Source organism: Thalassophryne amazonica, unplaced genomic scaffold (genome assembly GCF_902500255.1).
Source record: "Thalassophryne amazonica unplaced genomic scaffold, fThaAma1.1, whole genome shotgun sequence".
Classification (NCBI taxonomy): Eukaryota; Metazoa; Chordata; class Actinopteri; order Batrachoidiformes; family Batrachoididae; genus Thalassophryne; species Thalassophryne amazonica.
Window position 1 is genome coordinate 348,637 of NW_022986261.1, and position 25,318 is coordinate 373,954.

Here is a 25,318-nt window from a genome sequence, read left to right on the forward strand (position 1 = left end):
AAATCTTGGAGTCATTTTTGATCAGGATATGTCATTCAAAGCGCATATTAAACAAATATGTAGGACTGCTTTTTGCATTTACGCAATATCTCTAAAATTAGAAAGGTCTTGTCTCAGAGTGATGCTGAAAAACTAATTCATGCATTTATTTCCTCTAGGCTGGACTATTGTAATTCATTATTATCAGGTTGTCCTAAAAGTTCCCTAAAAAGCCTTCAGTTAATTCAAAATGCTGCAGCTAGAGTACTGACGGGGACTAGAAGGAGAGAGCATATCTCACCCATATTGGCCTCTCTTCATTGGCTTCCTGTTAATTCTAGAATAGAATTTAAAATTCTTCTTCTTACTTATAAGGTTTTGAATAATCAGGTCCCATCTTATCTTAGGGACCTCGTAGTACCATATCACCCCAATAGAGCGCTTCGCTCTCAGACTGCAGGCTTACTTGTAGTTCCTAGGGTTTGTAAGAGTAGAATGGGAGGCAGAGCCTTCAGCTTTCAGGCTCCTCTCCTGTGGAACCAGCTCCCAATTCAGATCAGGGAGACAGACACCCTCTCTACTTTTAAGATTAGGCTTAAAACTTCCTTTTTGCTAAAGCTTATAGTTAGGGCTGGATCAGGTGACCCTGAACCATCCCTTAGTTATGCTGCTATAGACGTAGACTGCTGGGGGGTTCCCATGATGCACTGTTTCTTTCTCTTTTTGCTTTGTATGCACCACTCTGCATTTAATCATTAGTGATTGATCTCTGCTCCCCTCCAGAGCATGTTTTTTTCCTGGTTCTCTCCCTCAGCCCCAACCAGTCCCAGCAGAAGACTGCCCCTCCCTGAGCCTGGTTCTGCTGGAGGTTTCTTCCTGTTAAAAGGGAGTTTTTCCTTCCCACTGTAGCCAGGTGCTTGCTCACAGGGGGTCGTTTTGACCGTTGGGGTTTTATATAATTGTTGTATGGCCTTGCCTTGCAGTATAAAGTGCCTTGGGGCAACTGTTTGTTGTGATTTGGCGCTATATAAAAAAAAATTGATTGATTGATTGATTGATTGATTGATTGATACATTATTATTGGTGCCTCCGGGTGAGGTTTAACCCATATTCGTTACATTGTTATTGGTGTCCCATGTGGAGGCATTAAAATTGTTACATTATTATTGGTGCCCCGTGTGGAGGCATTAATATTCTTACAGGCCCTTGGGCAAGGTCCTTAATCCCCTAGTTGCTCCCGGTGTGTAGTGAGAACCTTTTATGGCAGCAGCCTCACATCGGGGTGAATGTGAGGCATTATTGTAAAGCGCTTTGAGCATCTGATGCAGATGGAAAAGTGCTATATAAATGCAGTCCATTTCTCTGTAGACTGTCTCATTGCCGTTGAAGATCTGTTGCACGACAGTGGTGTCATCAGCAAATTTTATGATTGTATTTGAGGGATGGGTGGGGATGCAGTCGCATGTATAGATGGAATTAAGCAACGGGCTTAGCACACAGCCTTGTGGTGCACCGGTACTGAGAGACAGACTAGAGGATAGATTCCTGTCTGACTGCCTGTGTGCATAAAATATTGCTGAGGCCCAGGCTGAGGAGCTTTGTGACCAGTTTACTGGGTACAATAGTGGTGAACGCAGAGCTGTAATCTATTAAAAGCACTCTCACACTTGTCCCTTTATTGTCGAGGTGTGTTAAAGCTGTGTGCAGAGCCGTGATGATAACATCCACTGTAGATCTGTTTGCCCTGTAGGCATATTGGTGCTGGTCCAGACTTGGGGGAAGGACAGATTATAAATGCTTCATCACCAGCCTCTCAAAGCACTTAGCCACAACAGGAGTAAGCGCCACAGGTCTGTAGTCATTCAGGGTGCTGATGTTGCTTTGCTTGGGCACTGGAATGATGGTGGCTATTTTGAAACAAGTCGGTACGGTAGCTTTGGACAGAGATCTATTAAAATGTCCCACAGATATCTGCCAGTTGGTGAGCGCAGTCTTTGACCGCCCTCCCTGGAATTCCATCAGGCCCCTCTGCCTTAGTATTGAACTATGCTTCCTCTCCTTTTAATTGACGTTAGTAGCAGTAGAACAGGTCTCAGCCTCACTACATCTTCTGGGTCTGTTAGTGAAGCTCAGTTCTAGCTGCCAGTGACCACTTTAGTAATCTCTCTGCTTCTCTGTTGATTTACTGCTGGTGCAGGTGCAGTTATCTCCAGCTGATTGATTCTGCTCTTTTTCTTTCTGTCTGAGGCACTGACAGCAACAATGACTGATCTTGGTCCTGCACCTCAGTGCGCTGGGCTGACCTCAGGATGCCATGCCTGTTGCACCACTGACCAGATGTCCTGTGTTGTAGCCCACTGGTGCTGGACATGGACCTCTATGTGTTAGAGACCCAAGATGGACTCTACTTTATTTTCAGTTAAGGACTCAGTTTTTGTTACTCTTCTGTTTCTTGTTTGTAAAGTTTGGTCTGCTTAAGGTTTCTTCCTCATTATCACCAGAGGTTAGACCTTACTCATGTGAATCGCCTTGAGACTATTCTGTTGTGATTTGGTGCTGTACCAATAAAATAAATTGCACTGAACTGAAGAAAGACCAGAGCCAGAACCTCTGCTTATTACGGTACACAGAAATAAGCTGCTTCAGGTGGTCTGGGCATCTAATTGGGATAGGGTGTGTTGGATACATCCAACTGGGGAAGATTACCTTAGGCAGACCCAGGAAGATTGCCCAGGAGGAACTCATGACTGTGGCTGGAGAAGAAAGAACTGCAGTTTTATCATTGTTTCAAATGCTCAATGCTCTTTATAATGATGCCTCAGATTTACTTCCCCAGCCAAGGCTGGTACCCATTTTTATGGCTCGGTGGACTGAGACCATGCAGATAAAGTGTCTTGCCCAAGGACACAGACAGGTAGCACGGGTGGGATTCAAACCCAGGTCTGCATACTGGCAGACCAGGTCCATCTCATTCAGCTAATTGCTGAAAATGACAGAAAACTGGACAGAAGGATTTCTGGACAAAATGTTTACATTCTGAGAAGAGTGAAAACAGTGTGATGGAATTTTATGGAAACATTTTTTTTTTTTAAGGAAACAGATCCAAAAGCAGGAATGAGAAAAAGAAAGAAAGAGAAAGGAATTAAGGAAAGGCAATTAGATACGGACCAATCATCTCTTATCTTTCTCATATTTATTATATTTTGCAATTTGTTTCCTAAATGGTAGTTTTAAACCAAAACTCAAACTGGAAGTGACACACAACACAGAGCTTGACAGTTACCGGCGGCACAATTGCAGTGGGGCTGACATACAGCAAGCTCAGCAATGGCAGGAACTCAGTGATCACCTGGGTTATCCTGAGGACACGGAGAGAAACATGCAACATAAACCCTCTTTCGGAGATTTGGAGAGATACGTGAAATAAAACCCAAACTCATACAAGCATTACAATGGAAGATATACCAAAGCACATCTGCACTGAACATCACGACTCAGGTGGCCAAGCCACCTTTACGTCCCCACGGCCTCCAACATCCAAGTCCTGACATAACCTTTAAAGCTTGTTTTTTTTTTTTTTTTTTGAGTATGGGGTCGCAGGAGGTAGGCTCCAACCCAACACCATCAACCTACCCTGAAACAGCATGACTTAAGGTAGGACTTGGGGGTAGGCTCAGTGGTGGGCACACTTCAGATAATCCGATAACAGATAATTATCGAAGATAATGTTTTCATTATCAGATTATCTTTTTAGATAACTTTAAAAACCATTATCGGACTAATTATCTTCGGATGAATTGTCGTCCGATAACTTTTAGACCGATAACGTAGTAAACAAAGCTGAACAACAGCAAAACATTTTTAAAACTTAAAGTCAGTTGAGACCTACCTGTTGAAAGTTTCCTAAGAGATGTGTAGTTCTATCCTCTACAAACAGAAGAGTGCTAGTTTCTGAAGAAACCACTCTACCCACTGCAGGCAAAGAAGAACTGGTCACAAAAAAAAAAATTCATTTTGTTTAACACCATACTGATACACTGGCAATATCACCTAAGTCATCCAGAGGCATACATTTTTAACTTACGAGGTCTGTTAGAAAACTATCCGACCTTTTTATTTTTTTTAAAAACTATATGGATTTGAATCATGTGCGCTTGCATCAGCCAAGCTTGAACCTTCGTGCGCATGCATGAGTTTTTTCACGCCTGTCGGTTGCGTCATTTGCCTGTGGGCAGGCTTTGAGTGAGCACTGGTCCTCCCCCTTCATCGGATTTTCATTGTCAGGGAAATGGCTGAACGATTGGAGCAGCGCTGAATCAAATGTTTCCAGAAACTGTGAGAGACAGTCAGGTGGAAACCATTCGGAAGATTCAGACAGCTTTCAGTGAAGATACTCTGGGCGTCACACAGATTAAGGAGCATTACAACCGGATTAAAGACAGCCCACAGCGGCGCAGGGCGCGCCGCGCTCCGAGCGGCCATCGACAGGCTGAAATGACCAGATCATTTCCAAAGTGAAGGCTGTGTTGATCCGGGACGTCGTCTGACTACCAGAGAAACTCTGGAAGAGGTGGACATCAGCACTTTTACGGCACATTCCACTGTTACAGGAGATTTTGTAATGAAAGACGTGCGGAGGAATTTGCGTGTCGGGACTGAGCCGCTCATGGCGCACAACAAAAAGCACGTCTGTCTTGGAAGTCTCACAGGACAAGTTGTGACATGCCCAGCTGTTACACATTTTCTCAGATACTCACTCGACTGAAAAGCCACCGAAAGCCGTCTGAATCTTCCGAATGGTTCCACCTGGCTGTCCTCTCACAGTGTTCTGGAAAAATTTGATCAGCGTTGCTCCAATCGTTCAGCCATTTCCCTGACAATAAAAATCCGATGAGGGGGGTGGACCAGTGCTCACTCAAGCCGGCCCACAGGCGAATGACGCAACCGACAGGCGTGAAAAAACTCACGCATGCGCACGAAGGTTCAAGCTTGGGCTGATGCAAGCGCACATGATTCAAATCCATATAGTTTTTTTAAAAAATAAAAAGGTCGGATAGTTTCTAACAGACCTCGTTCAAATTTAACTAAACTAATTTTGGACAAGTTATTTAAAATTACTGTCATGCCTGAAGTTTTATAAAGTGAAAACATCAGATATATGTGTTAGTTTTAAAGTAATGTGTTAATTTTTAAGGTTTTGTGAGCACATGCTGTGCCCAGCAGTGCATTATGAGTAATTTCAGTACGTTCAGAGCAGGACAAATGCATTTCAGACACTCTGTTCAGGTTCCACGGACAGCAGCATTAAACTCTAGTGCCTAAAACTCTCGTGAATATATTCTCTGGGTTTATAGACATTATTGTATTTGCGTTTGTTAAATTCCACGCATCTTAAATCAATGTAGCAGACACGGATTATCTGGGATTTTGTTTTGGCAATTTTTCAAGGCCTCTACTGCCATCTACTGGCCAGTAGTGTTCATGGCAGTATTCACCCTAAGTACTAAGCGTCTGGGCACCAGTAGATGGCAGTGCTCTATTTATTTGGACCCCGGTTATATCAGATGGTTGTCAAATCAACTTTTTGGCTTTGCAAATGGCTTTTTTTTTTTTTTTTTTTTTTTACAAATTAAGTTTAAAAACAAAACAACAACAACAGCAAAAAACATTACAAGACAGGTCTGCGGTGTTTGCACAAGCACAGTGCGAGCAGTTGGATGCTTGTAGCTTTTCAAGAGCAGGATACAGAATACGAGGTCTGTTAGAAAAGTATCGGACCTTTTTATTTTTTGCAAAAACCATATGGATTTGAATCACGTGTGATTCAAAACCATATGGATTTGAATCACGTGTGATTGCATCAGCCGAGCTTGAACCTTTGTGCGCATGCGTGAGTTTTTTCACGCCTGTCGGTTGCGTCATTCGCCTGTGAGCAGGCTTTGTGTGAGCAGTGGTCCACCCCTCTCGTCGGATTTTTATTGCAAATAAATGTCTGAAGATTTGGAGCTTTGCTGCATCAAATTTTTCCAGAAAACTGTGAGAGACCTCCAGGTGGACACCATTCGGAAAATTCATATGGCTTCAGCGACGATTTTATGGGGATTACACAGATTAAGGAGTGCTCCAGCCAGTTTAAAAGACCGCCCACAGCGTATGAGAGCCCGGCGCACTCCGAGCGCCGATCGACAGGCTGAAACCCCGCTGAAACAACCAGATCATTTCCAACGTGAAGGCTTTGTTGATCCGGGACATCATCTGACTTCCACAAAAAAAGGCAGAAGGCGTGGACATCAGCACTTTCAGCATCAGCACATTCCACTGTTACAGGAGTTTTTTTCATGGAAAGAGGCGTGGAGGGATGCGCCACCATGCTGCTCATGGCGCGGCACAAAACCACCTCCGTGTTGGACTCACAGGACAGCTTTCAGATGGCTCAGACGGTTTTCGGTGGCTTTTCAGTCGTGTGACTATCCGAGAAATTGTGCATGAGCTGGAAATGCCCCAACATGTCCTGTGAGGCTTCATCATGGTGTTGCTTTGCGCCATGTGGCTCCACCGCAATGCGCAGAATTCCTCCGCTCCTCTTTCCATGACAAAAACTCCTGTAACAGTGGAATGTGCCGTTCATTTCTAAACTGAACACTGTGTTGATCGGGGACGTCGTCTGACTAGCACAGAAATTGCGGAAGACGTGGACATCAGCACTTTTTCGGCACATTGAGACAGACGTGCGGAGGAATTCCGCGCCGTCAGACGAGAGGAGTGGACCACTGCCCACACAAAGCCTGCTCACAGGCGAATGACGCAACTGACAGGCGTGAAAAAACTCATGCATGCGCACAAAGGTTCAAGCTTGGCTGATGCAATCACACGTGATTCAAATCCATATGGTTTTTGCAAAAAATAAAAAGGTCCGATACTTTTCTAACAGACCTCGTAATATCAAACAGGTTTGATTTTCATTCGACCATACGATCGGCGATCAGGAGGTGGTTGTGAGATGTTAAACGCAGCTTGTTACTCCATGTACACTACACGATGCAGGACGCGCGATTAACCTGAAACGCGGTCCAAAAATTTCTCACACGAATGAAAAATCATCTGAAAAAGGGCCAAAACTCGCACAGTGTAAAGCCAACATTTATGTGTCAAGACAATATTGAGTGCACGTTTTACAACATCATCAAACGTGCGCACGGCACTAATAAAACGTGCGCTCATTCTCTCCACATGCAAAATATTTAGCGATGACACTTCCAGGGCTCCATAAAAATGCCTGTGTTTACAAATAAAAAATGGAATATTTTACAAAAGCACATTTATCTGTAAACACCAACACATGACACACGTCACATTAACGTGTTGGTTTTACATAATGAATGACTGAACCAATCAGTGTTTAGCAGAGGCACTTTTACCCAGAATCCTTTGCAATCTGTCTGTGTTTGTTACAAAACTTCAGAATTAGTGCATTATTCAACAATAAAAGATATATGTTATATTTTAACTTTGTAAAAATGACAGAATTTACATTAATGGAGTTATTCTATCAGTATTCACACAAAACCATAAGTCAGGATGCCTTTATTTTTCAAGACCTCCAGCTGACCAGTGCATTGTGATTGGGTAGAGAGCTGGCTTTGTGGCTGCAGCTGTGTAGCTTCCAGAAGGGGGCAGCATGTTCAAACATAGAAGTGCTGACTCATTGTTTGGGTCTTTAGTCACTTTTTATGCTTCCAAACTCAAATTCAGCTTGTTAGCAGTTGCAAATGTACCAGAGACAATACTGGAATTTATCGGTTATCTGTAACTTCCGATACATTTTTGGGTGGTTCATCGGTTTATCTTTATCAAAGATAACTTTTCAGTTATCTGATTATCTGTTATTGAAGTTAATTTTTTGGTTATCTGTGCCCACCACTGGGTAGGCTCCAATCCAACACCGTCAACATCCCATGAAGCAGCATGACTTAAGGTAGAACACAGCAGGTAGGCTCCAACCCAACGCCGTCAACATCCACTGAAACAGCATGACTTAAGGTAGGACAAAGGAGATAGGCTCCAACCCAACACCATCAACATCCCATGAAGCAGCATGACTTAAGGTAGGACACGGGAGGTAGGCTCCAACCCAACACCATCAACCTCCCCTGAAACAGCATGACTTAAGGAAGGACACGGGGGTAGGCTCCAACCCAACACCGTCAACATCCCATGAAGCAGCATGACTTAAGGTAGGACACAGGAGGTAGGCTCCAACCCAACACCGTCAACCTCCCCTGAAACACCATGACTTAAGGAAGGACACGGGGGTAGGCTCCAACCCAACACCGTCAACCTCCCCTGAAACAGCATGACTTAAGGAAGGACATGGGGGGTAGGCTCTGACCCAACACCATCAACATCCCCTGAAGCAGCATGACTTAAGGTCGGACACGGGGGTAGGCTCCAACCTGACACCATCAACCTCCCCTAAGGAAGGACACAGGAGGTAGGCTCCAACCCAACACCATCAACATCCCCTGAAACAGCATGACTTAAGGAAGGATGCGGGGGATAGGCTCCAACCCAACACTGTCACCCTCACCTGAAGCAGCATGAGTTAAGGTAGGACACAGGAGGTAGGCTCCAACCCAACACAGTCAACCTCCCTTGAAACAGCATGACTTAAGGAAGGACATGGGGAGTAGGCTCCAACCCAACACCATCAACATCCCCTGAATCAGCATAACTTAAGGTCGGACACGGGGGGTAGGATCCGACCCAACACTGTCAACCTCCCCTGAAACAGCATGACTTAAGGTAGGACACAGGAGGTAGGCTCCAACCCAACACAGTCAACCTCCCCTGAAACAGCATGACTTAAGGAAGGACACAGGAGGTAGGCTCCAACCCAACACCGTCAACATCCCCTGAAACAGCATGACTTAAGGAAGGACGCAGGGGATAGGCTCCAACCCAACACTGTCACCCTCACCTGAAGCAGCATGACTTAAGGTAGGACACAGGAGGTAGGCTCCAACCCAACACAGTCAACCTCCCCTGAAACAGCATGACTTAAGGAAGGACATGGGGAGTAGGCTCCAACCCAACACCATCAACATCCCCTGAATCAGCATAACTTAAGGTCGGACACGGGGGGTAGGATCCGACCCAACACTGCCAACCTCCTGTGAAACAGCGTGACTTAAGGAAGGACACGGGGGTAGGCTCCAACCCAACACAGTCAACCTCCCCTGAAACAGCATGACTTAAGGTAGGACACAGGAGGTAGGCTCCAACCCAACACCGTCAACATCCCATGAAACAGCATGACTTAAGGTAGGACACGGGGGTAGGCTCCAACCCAACACCGTCAACCTCCCCTGAAACAGCATGACTTAAGGAAGGACATGGGGGGTAGGCTCCAACCCAACACCGTCAACATCCCCTGAAGCAGCAGGACTTAAGGTCTTACACAGGGGTAGTGTTATGTGTCGGACGCAGGACGGAGAACCGACCAGCGTTTGAAGGACCCAGTATGAAATAAGCAGAGCACGGTACAAAGGATAACTGACTTTAATAACATAACAGTGATGTGATAATACAAACAAATAAGTGCGCGGTCTGGCGTGGTGGAATGCCGGTGTGCTCCCAGCAGCACTAACGGTCCGGAGCCAGAAACAGTTCGGACCCAAGGACCCCGCCGACACCCCCCAGGTGGCCGCGACAAACCGAGTCTGTGAAAGAAGAAACCATCATGTGAGTCCACACTCCACACACAGAGAGACCACTCAAAGGTGTACATAAACAGCAAACACTTCCTGGCTTAATTACTAATCAGCTTCCCACCCTGCAGGCATGGAACACCCTGTTCACATACTCAAACTGCAGTGGAAGCTGATTAAACGACTAACATAACAGCTCAATATAATAAGGTGTGAGGGACACCACATTTACTGACTGTACTAATGTTAGTCACAAAACCTAACGTACCTCAGGAAGTGTGCTGACGAGCGTGAGACCTCACCCCCTCCTCTTTCACAGACCATGGCATCAAACCTGGACGTTCTCTGCATCCATAATGATGAGATGGCTCTCAAGACAACGATCTCACCCGTCTGGTCACAAGGTAGAGTCTCTGGCAAATACACACTGTGTACTCCAGACTTAAATGCCACCATGCTCCAATCCGTGTAGATGCACCACAGCTGTGAGTCCTGACGAGCTGCACATGATCAGCCTCAGGTGATCAGAGTGAGGTCCTGATAACTCAGCCACACAGCCACTCAGTCCTAAATGCGTACCACCTGGAAGGAAAAACAAAAGACAGAACAGAAGACAGAAACCAAAGGCAGCCAGGCACCCCCAACCATACAACAGGTAGGCTCCAACCCGACACCATCAACCTCCCCTGAAACAGCATGACTTAATGAAGGATGCGGGGGATAGGCTCCAACCCAACACCGTCAACATCCCATGAAACAGCATGACTTAAGGAAGGATGCGGGGGATAGGCTCCAACCCAACACTGTCCCCCTCACCTGAAGCAGCACGACTTAAGGTAGAACACAGGAAGTAGGCTCCAACCCAACACCATCAACCTCCCCTGATACAGTATGACTTAAGGAAGGACGCGGGGGATAGGCTCCAACCCAACACTGCCCCCCTCACCTGAAGCAGCACAACTTAAGGTAGGACACAGGAGGTAGGCTCCAACCCAATACCGTCAACCTCCCCTGAAACAGCATGACTTAAGGAAGGACATGGGGGGTAGGCTCCAACCCAACACCATCAACATCCCCTGAAGCAGCATGACTTAAGGTAGGACATGGGCGTAGGCTCCAACCCAACACCATCAACCTCCCCTGAAACAGCATGACTTAAGGAAGGACATTGGGGGTAGGCTCCAACCCGACACCATCAACCTCCCCTGAAACAGCATGACTTAAGGAAGGACACAGGAGGTAGGATCCAACCCAACACCGTCAACATCCCCTGAAACAGCATGACTTAAGGAAGGATGCAGGGGATAGGCTCCAACCCAACACTGTCCCCCTCACCTGAAGCAGCACGACTTAAGGTAGGACACAGGAGGTAGGCTCCAACCCAATACCGTCAACCTCCCCTGAAACAGCATGACTTAAGGAAGGACATGGGGGGTAGGCTCCAACCCAACACCATCAACATCCCCTGAAGCAGCATGACTTAAGGTAGGACATGGGCGTAGGCTCCAACCCAACACCATCAACCTCCCCTGAAACAGCATGACTTAAGGAAGGACATTGGGGGTAGGCTCCAACCCGACACCATCAACCTCCCCTGAAACAGCATGACTTAAGGAAGGACACAGGAGGTAGGATCCAACCCAACACCGTCAACATCCCCTGAAACAGCATGACTTAAGGAAGGATGCAGGGGATAGGCTCCAACCCAACACTGTCCCCCTCACCTGAAGCAGCACGACTTAAGGTAGGACACAGGAAGTAGGCTCCAACCCAACACTGTCAACCTCCCCTGGATCAGCATGACTTAAGGAAGGACACAGGAGGTAGGCTCCAACCCAACACCATCAACATCCCCTGAAGCAGCATGACTTAAGGTTGGACTTTGGGGGTAGGCTCCAACCCAACACAGTCAACCTCCCCTGAAACAGCATGACTTAAGGAAGGACACAGGAGGTAGGCTCCAACCCAACACCGTCAACATCCCCTGAAACAGCATGACATAAGGTAGGACACAGGATGTAGGGTCCATGGATGCGCTCTCAGAACGGCAGGTCAACTCACTGATTTCCCTGAGTAGCATCAGCCACAGTGATGCTGCTGTTGTGTGACACCCAGGCCAGCTGATCACCGCTGGGGGAGAAGGACACACTGTGCACCCAGCCTCCACAGTCTTTATGGTCCAGCAGCACCTCCCCAAAGGGCATTTTGGCTCCCCAGGCAGTGGGACCAGGCTTATCCTCAATGTCTTTAATGTAGGTGGAGAAAATCCTGAAAACCACAGAAAGGAGCTCAGTTAATGCAGTTTCAGGATGTCATACAAAAAGTGTTTTCTAGAAACTGATACTGTATATTGATATTTGATAATTAAGATTTACAAAATCTTTTAAACATTCACATTCACATTCACATTTAAACACATCCTACAGACTGGAAGAGGCATCCAAAAACTGCCAAAATGAAGGACATTAAGAGGACGTATCACTGCTGCTTCACAGATTTTGTGTGTATGCCCCTTAAAAATAAGGGGACAGACCTTCTGAACAGGAATCTATTAAGTCTTGACAAACTGACCCAACCTAACCCCATGCACACACCCTCTGAAAGGGGTGTGTGTTGTCATTTCAGCTGCTCCAGTTTTGGGTCGGGGTCACCACAGTGGATACAGCCAGATCCACATTGGTATTTGGCACAAGTTTTATGCCGGATGCCCTTCCTGACACAACTCCAGTGTTATCTGGAGAAACACACACAGCCGTTGGTGTTCCAAAGAGGTCTCCCATCCGAGTACTAACCAGATGCTGCACTGCTTAGCGTCTGAGATCTGGTGGGATCAGGATCAGGGAGCAGACCGGCCTCCCCTCTGAAAGGGAGTACTGTTGATACTACATAATGCTTAATATATGACATTTTTGGTCTTAAGGTAGGACGCGGGGGGTAGGCTCCAGTTATTTTCAGATATTTTCCAACCCAACACTGCAGATATTTTCATCACAGGAGATGATTTAATTTTGGTTCTGTGTGCCATATGTCACTACAGACTCTTTTTCATTTTCAGCAAAACTGACTGAATAAAGGGCATAAATAGTGAAAAATAACCACATCTCACTGCTGTATTTCAGATGTTGGCCATTTGTTTGCTTGTTGCTGTGACAAATGGCTGCTAATAAATCCTTTACAAGATCACACAGGCCATAAAAACACTTTGTGGTGTAGGACTACACAGAGAAGGCTGAGTTTCCAGGTGGGATGCTGCTGTAGAATATGTAGCAGCCACTGACACAGGTGATGAACACACCGAGGTGGGACGTCTCCACATGGAGGTTCAGTGTGCTCCAGATACCTCTCTTTCCCTGCCGAAATCGAGTGACCTCTTTCACCTCATGAAGGACCACCACATATGCAGTGAATCTGAAGCTCTGCCTCAGCAACATGACCTCAAATGCAGACGTCACTTTGGTAGTGAAGCTGTGGATCCAGTTCTGGATGACTAATACCAGCTGTGGGCTGAGGGGATTCTCTTTCCATGGACTATGACTGACATGTTCAGAAACAGACCACTATAGACATAAATTCTGACATTATTCAAACCTCAATATCTACGATGTTCCTGTAATATTATTTTTGTGTGTGATAAAATAAATTGCTACTACAATAGTTTTCTGTGTTGGTGTACAGGGTCTTTGTCATGGGGAGGCAGCACACTGGAGTGAAAAATGCCTGATTTGGGGGGTTTCGTCTTCAGGGCGGGTATGTACAGGGGGGTTAGACTGGATCATTTGGTTCATGATTTCCATCTTCATATTTTTCAGGGGGTATTTCAAAACATTTGTGTGAACATCAACCCCTGTTACAAACCGACCAGCCCTGTGGTGGACCTATGAACATGCACTGTGTTTGCGTTCAGGGATGGTGTTGTTGCTGTCTGACCTGCAGTGGAGGTCTGCAGACCCGGCTGCCAGCAGGATGTTATTGGGGTGCCAATCCAGACACATGACGGTGGAACAAAGCAGCTTCTTGATGTGTTTGCTCAGCCACCTGCATTAAACAGCACAAAAAACCAAGAGGAAACACTTTCATTCTCTAATAAATATCAAATCTGAGGTCAGATTTGTCTTAAGTGAAGCTAAACCTTCTGATTATCCTGATGGACAGAACTTTATTAGATTACATTAGATTAGATTAGGTAGAACTTTACTGATCCCTTGGGAAGACTCCCTCAGGGAAACTGAGGTTCCAGCAGCATTGTATAGCAGCACACGGGGTAAGAAGCACACAGAGTATCAAAAGTGAAAAAAATAAAAACAGTTTGCAAAAATAAATACACAATATAAATAACAGACATACTGATCAATTAGGGAAGAAAACTGTTGTGTCTGATGATTTGCAGACATTAATGCTGGATTTTACGTGTACAAATTGAGCTATTTACAACCGTAATCCAGCATTAACGTCTGCAAATCATCAGGGAGTTATTTCCATTCTAATCCAATTCCAGCATTTGCACGGATCCATGTCCAGCACTGAAGGCTACATCTTAATCCACATAATAATACAGTTTGGTAAAAATGTTATGCAGACAAAGGGTGTGGTCGGTTCGTCAAAGTTTACTGTAGCAACAGCGTCTTCATGCCAAACTGGAACTTCTGTGAGAAGAATCCACATCACTACTTTTGTATAGTATCTTAAAGTAATCCATTTCGGTGTCGTTGCTCTGCCAGTTGTTTTTTTGTCTTCTTCTCCTTCTTCTTCTTCTTCTTCGTGTTTAATGACGGTTGGCAACCTCTCGCTCTCAGCTGACAGCGCCATTATTGCCATCTGTGTAGCAACGTGCGCAGACAGGGCACGGATTATCACATTAAATGTGAAACTGTTTTAATATTTTGCCACCATTTACGCAATATTTTATGGTCTGAAATCTCACACGATTAACCAATCAGATTTATGAAAAAAAATGGAATTGGTTTACATTACTGATTTACTGACTCCTACTCCTGCTCTCCTTCCTGTCCTCTGTCTTCCTGTTACTCCTCCTCCCCCTGAGTGAGGAGTTGTACAATCTGATGGCCTGAGGGACAAAGGAGTTTTTCAGTCTGTTGGTCCTGTACTTGGGAAGGAGCAGTCTGTGGCTGAAGAGGCTCCTCTGGTTGCTGATGACGGTGTGCAGAGGCTGACTGGCATCGTCCAGAATGTCCAGCAGTTCATCCAGTGTTCTCTTCTCTGCCACCGTCACCAGAGAGTCCAGCTTCATGCCAACAACAGAGCCAGCCCGCCTGATCACTTTGTCCGGTCTGGATGTGTCCTTCCTGCACACCACAGTGTAAAAGAGGACACTGGCTACTACAGACTGGTAGAACATCCACAGGACTTTCCTGCAGATGTTAAACAACCGCAGCCTCCTCAGGAAGTCCAACCTGCTTCGAGCTCATATGCTCAAACATTGTAATTTCCACCCTGCGTGCAGCGGCAGTTAGAAAAGTCGTATCGAAATAAAAAGTTTGCGCAAAACAAGATATATATATATATACATACATATATATATATGTATGTATGTATATATATATATATATATAGATATATATATATATATATATATATATATATATATATATATATATATATATACGAGGTCTCTTAGATAATAAACCGACCCTTTTATTGTTTTTTTAACTATATGGATTTGAATGACGTGCGATTACACCAGTCATGCTTGAACCCTCGTGCGCATGCGTGAGTTTTTTCACGCGTGTTGGTGACGTCATTTCCCTGTGGGCAGGCCTTGAGTGAGATGTGGTCCCGCCCTCTCGGCTGAATTCCTTTGTTTCACACGCTGCTCGAGACGGCGCGCGTTGCTTTATCAAAATTTTTTCTGGACCTGTGAGGAATATCCGAGTGGACAATATTCGAGAAATTTAGCTGGTTTTTGGTGAAAAGTTTAACGGCTGATGAGAGATTATGAGGTGTTTCTGTCGCTGTAAGGACTTCCCATGGAGCGGGACGTCGTGCAGCGCTTCCAGGCGCCGTCGTCGGCCTGTTTCGAGCTGAAAACATCCTAATTTAAGGCTTAATTCACCCAGGACGTCGTGAGAGAACAGAGAAGATTCAGAAGAGGTCAGCATGAGGACTTTATGTGGACATTCCACTGTTTAAGGACATTTTTTAATGAAAGACGTGCGCGCAAATTCGCCGAGTCGTTTCCGTGACGACTCTGCGAATCTGTGTGCACCGCGACAGGAAAAACACCTCCGTGTTGAAAACCATTTGTAAAATTCAGGCGGCTTTTGATGGCTTTCAACAAGTGAGTAACTGAGAAATTGTTTAACAGCTTGGGCATGTTCCAACTTGCCCGTTAAGGTTTCCAACGGAGGTGTTTTTCCTGTCGCGACCCCCCGCGGTCGGGTCCGGCCCGACATGCGACTCTGCCCGCACGTTCTTTCATTACAAAATGTCCGTTAACAATGGAATGTCCGAATAAACTCCTCATGCCGACTTCTTCTGAAAGTTCTCTGTTCTCTGACGACTTACTGGGTCAACAGAGCCGGAAATGTGGAAGTTTTCAACTTGAAACGGCGAGACGCTGCCACCTCGAAGTGCAGATCGCCGTCAGGCGCCGTGGGCCGTCCTTACGGCGACACTACCAGACCAAAATCTCTCATCAGCCGTTAAAATTTTTACCGAAAACCAGCTGAATTTATTGAATGGTGTCCACTCAGTTGTGCCTTACAGTTTTGAAAAAAATTTGATCAAACAAAGCAGCAGTCTCTGAGCCATTCCTAAACAATGAAAAAATCGACAAGCGGGTGGACGACTCCTCACTCAAAGACTGCCCACAGGCGAATGACATAACCGACAGGCGTGAAAAAACTCTTGCATGCCCACGAGGGTTCAAGCATGTCTGATGTAATCACACGTGATTCAAATCCATATGGTTTTTGAAAAAATAATAAGGTCGGATACTTTTCTAATAGACCTCGTATATATATATATATATATATATATATATATATATATATATATATATATATATATATATATATATATATATATATATATATATATATATATATATCAAATCAAATCAAATCAATTTTATTTATATAGCGCCAAATCACAACAAACAGTTGCCCCAAGGCGCTTTATATTGTAAGGCAAAGCCATACAATAATTACGGAAAACCCCAACAGTCAAAATGACCCCCTGTGAGCAAGCACTTGGCTACAGTGGGAAGGAAAAACTCCCTTTTAACAGGAAGAAACCTCCAGCAGAACCAGGCTCAGGGAGGGGCAGTCTTCTGCTGGGACTGGTTGGGGCTGAGGGAGAGAACCAGGAAAAAGACATGCTGTGGAGGGGAGCAGAGATCGATCACTAATGATTAAATGCAGAGTGGTGCATACAGAGCAAAAAGAGAAAGAAACACTCAGTGCATCATGGGAACCCCCCAGCAGTCTAAGTCTATAGCAGCATAACTAAGGGATGGTTCAGGGTCACCTGATCCAGCCCTAACTATAAGCTTTAGCAAAAAGGAAAGTTTTAAGCCTAATCTTAAAAGTAGAGAGGGTGTCTGTCTCCCTGATCCAAATTGGGAGCTGGTTCCACAGGAGAGGAGCCTGAAAGCTGAAGGCTCTGCCTCCCATTCTACTCTTACAAACCCTAGGAACTACAAGTAAGCCTGCAGTCTGACAGCGAATGAGGTCCCTAAGATAAGATGGGACCTGATTATTCAAAACCTTATAAGTAAGAAGAAGAATTTTAAATTCTATTCTAGAATTAATTAATTAATTAATTAATTAATTATATATATATATATATATATATATATATATATATATATATATATATATATATATATATATATATATATATATATATATATATATGTATACATCCATCCATCCATCCATTTTCTTCCGCTTTATCCGGAGTCGGGTCGTGGGGGCAGCAGCTCAAGCAAAGCCGCCCAGACCTCCCGATCCACACACACCTCCCCCAGCTCCTCCGGGGGAACCCCAAGGCGTTCCCAAGCCAGCCGAGAGATGTAGTCCTTCCAGCGTGTCCTGGGTCTTCCCCGGGGCCTCCTCCCAATGGGACGTGCCTGGAACACCTCTCCAGCGAGGCGTCCAGGGGAATCCGGAAAAGATGCCCGAGCCACCTCAACTGACTCCTTTTGACGTGGAGGAGCAGCGGCTCGACTCCGAGCTCCTCCCGAGTGACGAGCTCCTCACCCTATCTCTAAGGGAGCGCCCAGCCACCCTGCGGAGGAAACCCATCTCAGCCGCTTGTACCCGCGATCTCGTTCTTTCGGTCATGAGCCAAATCTCATGACCATAGGTGAGGATGGGAATGTAGATTGATCGGTAAATCGAGCGCTTTGCCCCCCTACTCAGCTCTCTCTTCACCACGATGGTCCGATACAGCGACCGCATCACTGCAGACGCTGCACCGATCCGTCTATCGATCTCACGCTCCATCCGTCACTCACTGGTGAACAAGACCCCGAGATACTTAAACTCCTCCACTTGAGGCAAGGACACTCCACCGACCTGAAGAGGGCAAAGCACCTTTTTCCGGTTGAGAACCATGGCCTCGGATTTGGAGGTGCTGATTTTCATCCCAGACACCTCACACTCAGCTGCAAACCACCCCAGTACATGCTGAAGGTCCTGATTTGACGAAGCCAACAGAACCACATCGTCCGGAAACAGCAGAGACGAGATTCTGTGGTTCCCAAACCAGACCCCCTCTACACCCTGGCTACGCCTAAAAATTCTGTCCATAAAAATAATGAACATATATATATATATATATATATATATATATATATATATATATATATATATATATATATATATATATATATATATATATATATATCTCCACTTTAGGATATTGTGTTGTGTCTTTATGAAATAATCAGCTGATGTTAAATTCAGTCAGATATTTTAATCCAAGCTCAGCATAAATATGATCTTAAATGTATTATTGAAATTTAATGGGGTTTTAAATGGTGCATAGACTACTGCTGTGTAGAGTTTTGGTCCTTTTTCCTCATGTCTACTTATTTTCTTTGACATTTTGCTGGATTTTATATTTTTTACCATTTCTTTTAAGAATGAAAAAGAAGCATTTTTCATTTTAAAGTGAGATATATAAACAACATGATCATTTCATGATTTATCTTTGAGCTGGGAGCCTTAATGAGCTTGTCTGTCTGTTCTACTCGTCGTCCAAAAGACGTGAACAGGATGTCCAGTGACATCCATGGACTGAGGTCACATGACCAAACCCGTGACCCCCACGGAGGATCCGGGTGACGCACGTGGCCGGTCGTGTGCTCGGCCAAACAAAATGTTTTTTAATGTGGCCTGGTTGTAATTCTGTGACTCACCAGTCGTTCTCCTTGTCAAAGTAGCACACAGAGATGAGGCGCGCGCCGCTGCCCAGAGCAAACTTGTTCTCACGGGGTGACCACTTCACGCACGTGGCTGCTCGGTTGATGCGGACCAGGACTAGGGTGGGCTTCCAGGTGCCGTCCTTCAGGGTCCACACGTAGGCATTGCGGTCAGCGGCACATGTCACGATGCGGTTGGACTCTGGAGCCCAGTCGATCCCTGTGGACGTGATTACGATCCTGATGATAAACTCTGAATGTGAACATCTGCAAACTGACACATGTAGTCCAGGACATGGTTTCAAAAACAATCTTGTGAGCCATCCTCTGGTGACTGGGAAAATGCTTTTACGATTTTTAAACTTTTTAAAATTCAGACATCTTCATGTTACATGCTTTTAAAATTAAATCTAAAATAATGGAATGTGTAAGAAGGCGTAGAACAACGAACATCACTTTCATCATTTCCTCAGACAGTTGGGAGACGGACACGTGAACTTTTCCATCAATCATTAAGAAATACAAACTGTGTGGTGCTGTGCAGTAAATCTGTGTGGATGAGGATGTTCTGAAAAAGTGAGTGACTGTGTGAGAAGGAGACTCGTGAGGGAAGCCACCAAGAGGCCTAAGACAGCTCTGAAGAAGTTACAGGCTGTTCCTTGATTGTTTAATTATGTAACTGTCTTGGACCAGGGGTCGGGGGTCAGGGGTCAGGGCAGTAACTGTGCACATAGCATAATGATCTATTTCAAAATTCCTCAACCAGAACTTACAGGAGGGAGCCAAAGTTGGAGCTGCAGTACCTGTGATTCGCCCGCTGTGCTCCGTCAGCTCGTGGATTTTGTTCCATCCTTTGCCCTTCTTCTCATAAATGTTCACCACATTGTTGTTGGGACTCACTGCGATCTCTGTCAGAAAGTAAAGAAGGGGAGCGAGGGGTGCGCTCATGAATTTATGACGTGCAGTTGATGAAAATCTTTGTTTTCCTCTCGTACATCAAGTGTGTTGTGGATAATGTTGATTTTAATCAGACTGATGATTAAATTAATTACAAACATTATCCAAACTATTGTGAAGCACTGCAAGGTCTTTTCATGCATCTGCAGGGTGGGACAAGGGGGCAAATTTATACCACGTGTTTGATGAAAATGTATTATTAGCAGGTAATCTAATGATATCTGATATTACATTTTGGAGGGGTAAAGTGAAGCAGACCATGTTGGAAAATAATTATAGATTAAAATGTAGAAAAAAAACAAAAAACTCAATGGTAACACGTTCCCCTTTATTCGGGGGGGGGGCTTTATTCAGCGCCATTTTGGTTCCAACTGCGCTGAACTGCTGAATGAACCTTTAATGTTTTCAACATTTTTTTAAATCATTTAACCAAATACAGAAACACATCCAGGTACAGGTGCTATCAAAATAAATATAAAAATAGTTAAGCTATCAAATTTACATAAATTTACAATTAATGATAATTTATTTAATGAATTTAAAGTCTGATTTATGCTTCTGCAGCTCTGTAACTCTGTTTCATACAGTGATGTGTGTGACAGTTTTAAAGTTCTCTGGATTATACTTTGTTCTGTACTAATCTGACCCTCAACAAGCTTTTCTTTCTACAATCATCACCTCCACGTCAAAGGTAAGCAGAATATTTTCCTCTTTTATTGACTTTGTGCTGTAAATGTGCAGACTTTTCTGATCTGTTTTTAATCAGTGTGTACACTGTAAAAACTGTTATAATATGAAAGAGTGAAAGCAGAAAAGTGTCAAACCACATTCATTACTGTCAAATACCTCCTTTGTTTGAAATACAAAGACTGATCTATGTTTTGTGTATTTGAAATCATCACTTGACTTCTCTTTGATAAAAGTGTCAGTGTTGTGTGGGCCGCTGAAGAGGAGGTACTGCTGGCCCACCACCACCAGATGGTGCCCTGCTTGGAGTGCGGGCTCCAAGCACGAGAGGGCGTCGGAGCCACTGGGAGTGACAGCTGTCACTTATCAGCACCAGCTGTCACTCATCACCATCACTATAAAGGCCGGACTGCAACTCCACCTCCTCGCCGAGAAATCAGCTACCAATCGAGGTAACCTTCTCTGCAATTGATATTGTTCTGTGTGCAGCCGTGTTCCTGCAGGCTCTGTCTGAAGCTGGATTGGCGGATAGTGGGAGTGCGACGTTCTTCGCCTCTCACTCCATCCAGGGAAGAGACTAACCGGAGCTGCATGGGTGAAATTGTTTCTGGAGGTGGAGGTTCTCCCTCCCGGAGGAACTAATCAAGGGATGATTACTGGGTGTGTCTTCACACACCCACCATTAACTGTTTCTGTTTCTGCCAGCAGTACCTGGTCTGACAGCTGGAGACGGTGGCCACCTGGGACTCGGGACTTGGCGGCTCCGGTGTTCTTCAGATCCGCTGGCAGTGGAAGCCGTGTGGGATCCGGTTCTTCTTTGGACAGACGTCTTCTATCCTCGAGCCTGCCCACACGTCACCTTGTATACGATTGACTGTACTCCTCTATTGTTTTTGTCTGTATTCCGTTGTGCAATTCACAGCATTAAATTGTTACTTTTTGGCTCATCCACTGTCCGTTCATTAACGCCCCCTGTTGTGGGTCCGTGTCACTACACCTTCCCAACAGGATTTCTCGGCCAGCGTCATGGATCCCGAGGGGCGTCAACCATCGCTTGAACGGCCAATGGAAGAACGAGGTGAACAGGCGTCAGCAGGAGGCGTGTTAGGTGAGCTGCAGCAAATCTTAACCGCTTTCACTGCTCGGTTGGACTTAGTCACTGAGCAGAATGTTATTCTCAATCGGAGGATGGAGGCTCTCACCGCCCAGGTGGAAGCGCGTGCTCAGGGTGCTGCTGCAGCACCTCCTCCTGTTGACCGGAGGCCTGAAACAGACATTCCGCTGGTCGTTCAACGACCCCCCCCACCATCCCCTGAAGCTTACATAAGCCCTCCGGAGCCGTACGGAGGCTGTGTCGAGACGTGCGCGGACTTCTTAATGCAGTGCTCGCTCGTCTTTTCACAGCGTCCTGTCATGTACGAGTCAGACGCCAGCCGGGTGGCTTACGTAATAAATTTGCTTCGAGGAGAGGCACGCGCCTGGGCTACGGTGCTCTGGGAGCAGAATTCACGGCTCCTAACGACATATACTGGGTTTGTGAGGGAGTTCAGACAGGTGTTTGACCACCCTCATAGAGGCGAGACCGCTTCAAGCGTGCTGCTGTCGATAAGAAAGGGGTGCCGGAGCGCAGCTAAGTATGCAGTCGACTTCCGCATCGCGGCAGCGCGAGCCGGCTGGAATGCTGTTGCGCTCCACGCTGCCTTCATAAACGGACTGTCTCTGGTCCTTAAGGAGCACCTGGTGGCGAAGGACGAGCCGCGGGATTTAGACGGGCTTCTCGACCTGGTAATACGGTTAGACAACCGATTAACAGAACACCGACGGGAGCGAGACGAGGGCCGTGGTCAGGCACAAGCCGTCCCTCTTCCTCCTGGGTCCGAAAGGGAGCCGACTTCCACACACTCCACAGCCAGGGTACTCCACGTGACGACAGCTCCCCCTGCTGCCGTTGTTAGGGAAACGAGCAGGACCAAAATGAGACAAAGGAGGCTGGCCCTTGAGGAGTGTTTTCTCTGCAGCTCAACCGAGCACACGCAGAAAAACTGCCCCAAACGGTCGAAACAGCAGCACTCGTCCTTAGAGACTGGGCTAAGGGTGGGTCATAATACTCACGCGGGGAAACCCCGACGATCTGCACGCATCCCAGTTACGATCCTGAGTGGGGATCTAACCCTTCACGCCCCAGCACTGGTGGACACGGGGTCAGAGGGGAATCTGCTGGATAGCAGATGGGCAAAGGAGGTTGGGCTCCCTCTAGTGGCCTTACCGTCACCATTGTCGGTACGGGCACTAGATGGCACCCTTCTTCCACTAATCACACATCAGACACAGCCAGTGACAATGGTTGAGTCTGGAAATCACAGGGAGGAGATTGTGTTTTATGTAACACCTTCTACCTCCCGAGTGCTTTTGGGTTTTCCATGGGTGTTAAAACACAATCCCCGGATTGATTGGCCGTCTGGGGTTGTGACGCAGTGGAGCGAAACCTGCCACCGGGAGTGTTTAGGATCCTCGGTTCCACCCGGTGTGACAGCTAAGGAGGAGGTTTTAGCCCCCTCAATCTGGCGGCGGTGCCAGCTGAGTACCATGACCTTGCTGACGTCTTCAGCAAAGATCTGGCACTCACGCTGCCCCCGCACCGTCCGTACGATTGTGCCATTGATTTGATACTGGGTGCTGAGTACCCGTCCAGCAGGCTGTACAACGTCTCACGTCCGGAACGCGAATCAATGGAGACCTACATCCGGGACTCGTTAGTTGCCGGGTTGATCCGGAACTCCACCTCCCTGATGGGTGCTGGTTTCTTTTTTGTGGGCAAAAAAGACGGCGGACTCCGTCCATGCATTGACTACAGAGGGCTGAACGAGATCACAGTTTGCAACCGATACCCGTTACCTCTGTTGGATTCAGTGTTCACGCCCTTGCATGGCGCCCGAATTTTCACTAAACTGGATCTTAGGAATGCTTATCACCTGGTTCGGATCCGGGAGGGAGACGAGTGGAAGATACCATTTAACACCCCGTTAGGTCACTTTGAGTACCTGGTCATGCCGTTCGGCCTCACCAATGCGTCTGCGACGTTCCAAGCGTTGGTTAATGACGTCTTGCGGGACTTCCTGCATCGGTTTGTCTTCATATATCTGGATAATATACTCATCTTTTCCCCGGATCCTGAGACTCATGTTCAGCATGTACGTCAGGTCCTGCAGCGGTTGTTGGAGAACCGGCTGTTTGTGAAGGGCGAGAAGTGCGAGTTCCACCATACTTCTTTGTCCTTCCTGGGGTTTATTATCTCCTCCAACTCCGTCGCCCCTGATCCGGCCAAGGTTGCGGCGGTGAGAGATTGGCCCCAACCAACAAACCGTAGGAAACTACAGCAGTTCCTCGGTTTTGCTAATTTTTACCGGAGGTTCATCAAAGGCTACAGCCAGGTAGTTAGCCCCCTGACAGCCCTGACCTCCACAAAAGTCACCTTCACCTGGTCGGATCGGTGCAAAGCCATGTTTAGGGAGTTGAAACGCCGGTTCTCGACTGCGCCAGTCCTGGTGCAGCCCGATCCAAAACTCCAGTTTATAGTTGAAGTGGATGCCTCTGACTCAGGGATAGGAGCCGTGCTATCCCAGAGCGGGGAGTCCGACAAGGTTCTCCACCCATGTGCCTACTTTTCCCGCAGGTTGACCCCGGCTGAAAGGAACTATGACGTCGGCAATCGGGAACTTCTTGTGGTGAAGGAGGCTCTGGAGGAGTGGAGACACCTGTTGAAGGGAGCTTCGGTACCATTCACGATTTTCACAGACCATCGGGACCTGGAGTACATCTGGACTGCCAAGCGTCTGAACCCCAGGCAAGCCCGCTGGTCACTGTTCTTCGGGCGTTTTGACTTTCAGATCACATTCCACCCCAGGACGAAGAACCAACGGTCTGACGCCCTGTCCCGGGTGCACGAAGAGGAAGTCAGAACCAAGCTGTCAGACCCTACAGAAACCATCATTCCCGAGTCCACTGTCGTGGCCACCTTCACCTGGGACGTGGAGAAGACCGTCCAGGAGGCCCTGACATGGAACCCGGACCCGGAGACTGGACCGAAGGATAAGATGTACGTCACACCAGAGGCCAGGGTTGCAGTCCTTGACTTCTGTCACGGTTCCAAGCTCTCCTGCCACCCGGTGGTGCGAAGAACCGTGGCAGTGGTCCGGCAACACTTCTGGTGGGTGTCTCTGGAAGCCAACGTCCGGGAGTACGTCCAGGCCTGCACCACCTGCGCCAGGGGCAAAGCCGACCACCACAAGACCCAAGGCCTCCTCCAGCCTCTGCCCGTGCCTCATCGCCCCTGGTCTCACATCGGCCTGGACGTCGTCACGGGCCTCCCACCGTCCCAGGGCATGACTGCCATCCTCACGATAGTGGACCGGTTCTCCAAGGTGGCCCACTTCGTGGCCCTCCCGAAGCGCCCGACGGCCCAGGAGACAGCAGACCTCCTGGTCCACCACGTCATGCGTCTGCATGGGATTCCATCGGACATTGTCTCAGATCGTGGTCCTCAGTTCTCCTCCCAGGTCTGGAGGAGTTTCTGCAGGGAACTGGGAGCTGCCGTAAGTCTCTC

General features: G+C 46.7%; 1 protein-coding gene and 1 long non-coding RNA gene across 2 annotated transcripts in view; one reads left to right on the forward strand and one right to left on the reverse strand.

Annotated features, from left to right (window-relative positions):
• Positions 1-25,318, reverse strand: part of zgc:86896 (uncharacterized protein LOC415190 homolog) — an 82,652-nt gene that overhangs the window by 42,986 nt on the left and 14,348 nt on the right. Inside the window, exons 2-6 of the mRNA XM_034165421.1 lie at positions 19,875-19,979; positions 19,069-19,291; positions 13,614-13,721; positions 11,748-11,954; positions 3,263-3,338 (exon numbers count right to left, since the gene is read on the reverse strand). Coding sequence (XP_034021312.1) covers positions 3,263-3,338; positions 11,748-11,954; positions 13,614-13,721; positions 19,069-19,291; positions 19,875-19,979 — 719 coding nt within the window. The remainder of the gene's footprint in view (positions 1-3,262; positions 3,339-11,747; positions 11,955-13,613; positions 13,722-19,068; positions 19,292-19,874; positions 19,980-25,318) is intronic.
• LOC117505885 lies at positions 7,812-8,936 on the forward strand. The gene is made up of 2 exons (XR_004559296.1): positions 7,812-8,407; positions 8,457-8,936. It is a non-coding gene; the product is annotated as an uncharacterized LOC117505885 (long non-coding RNA).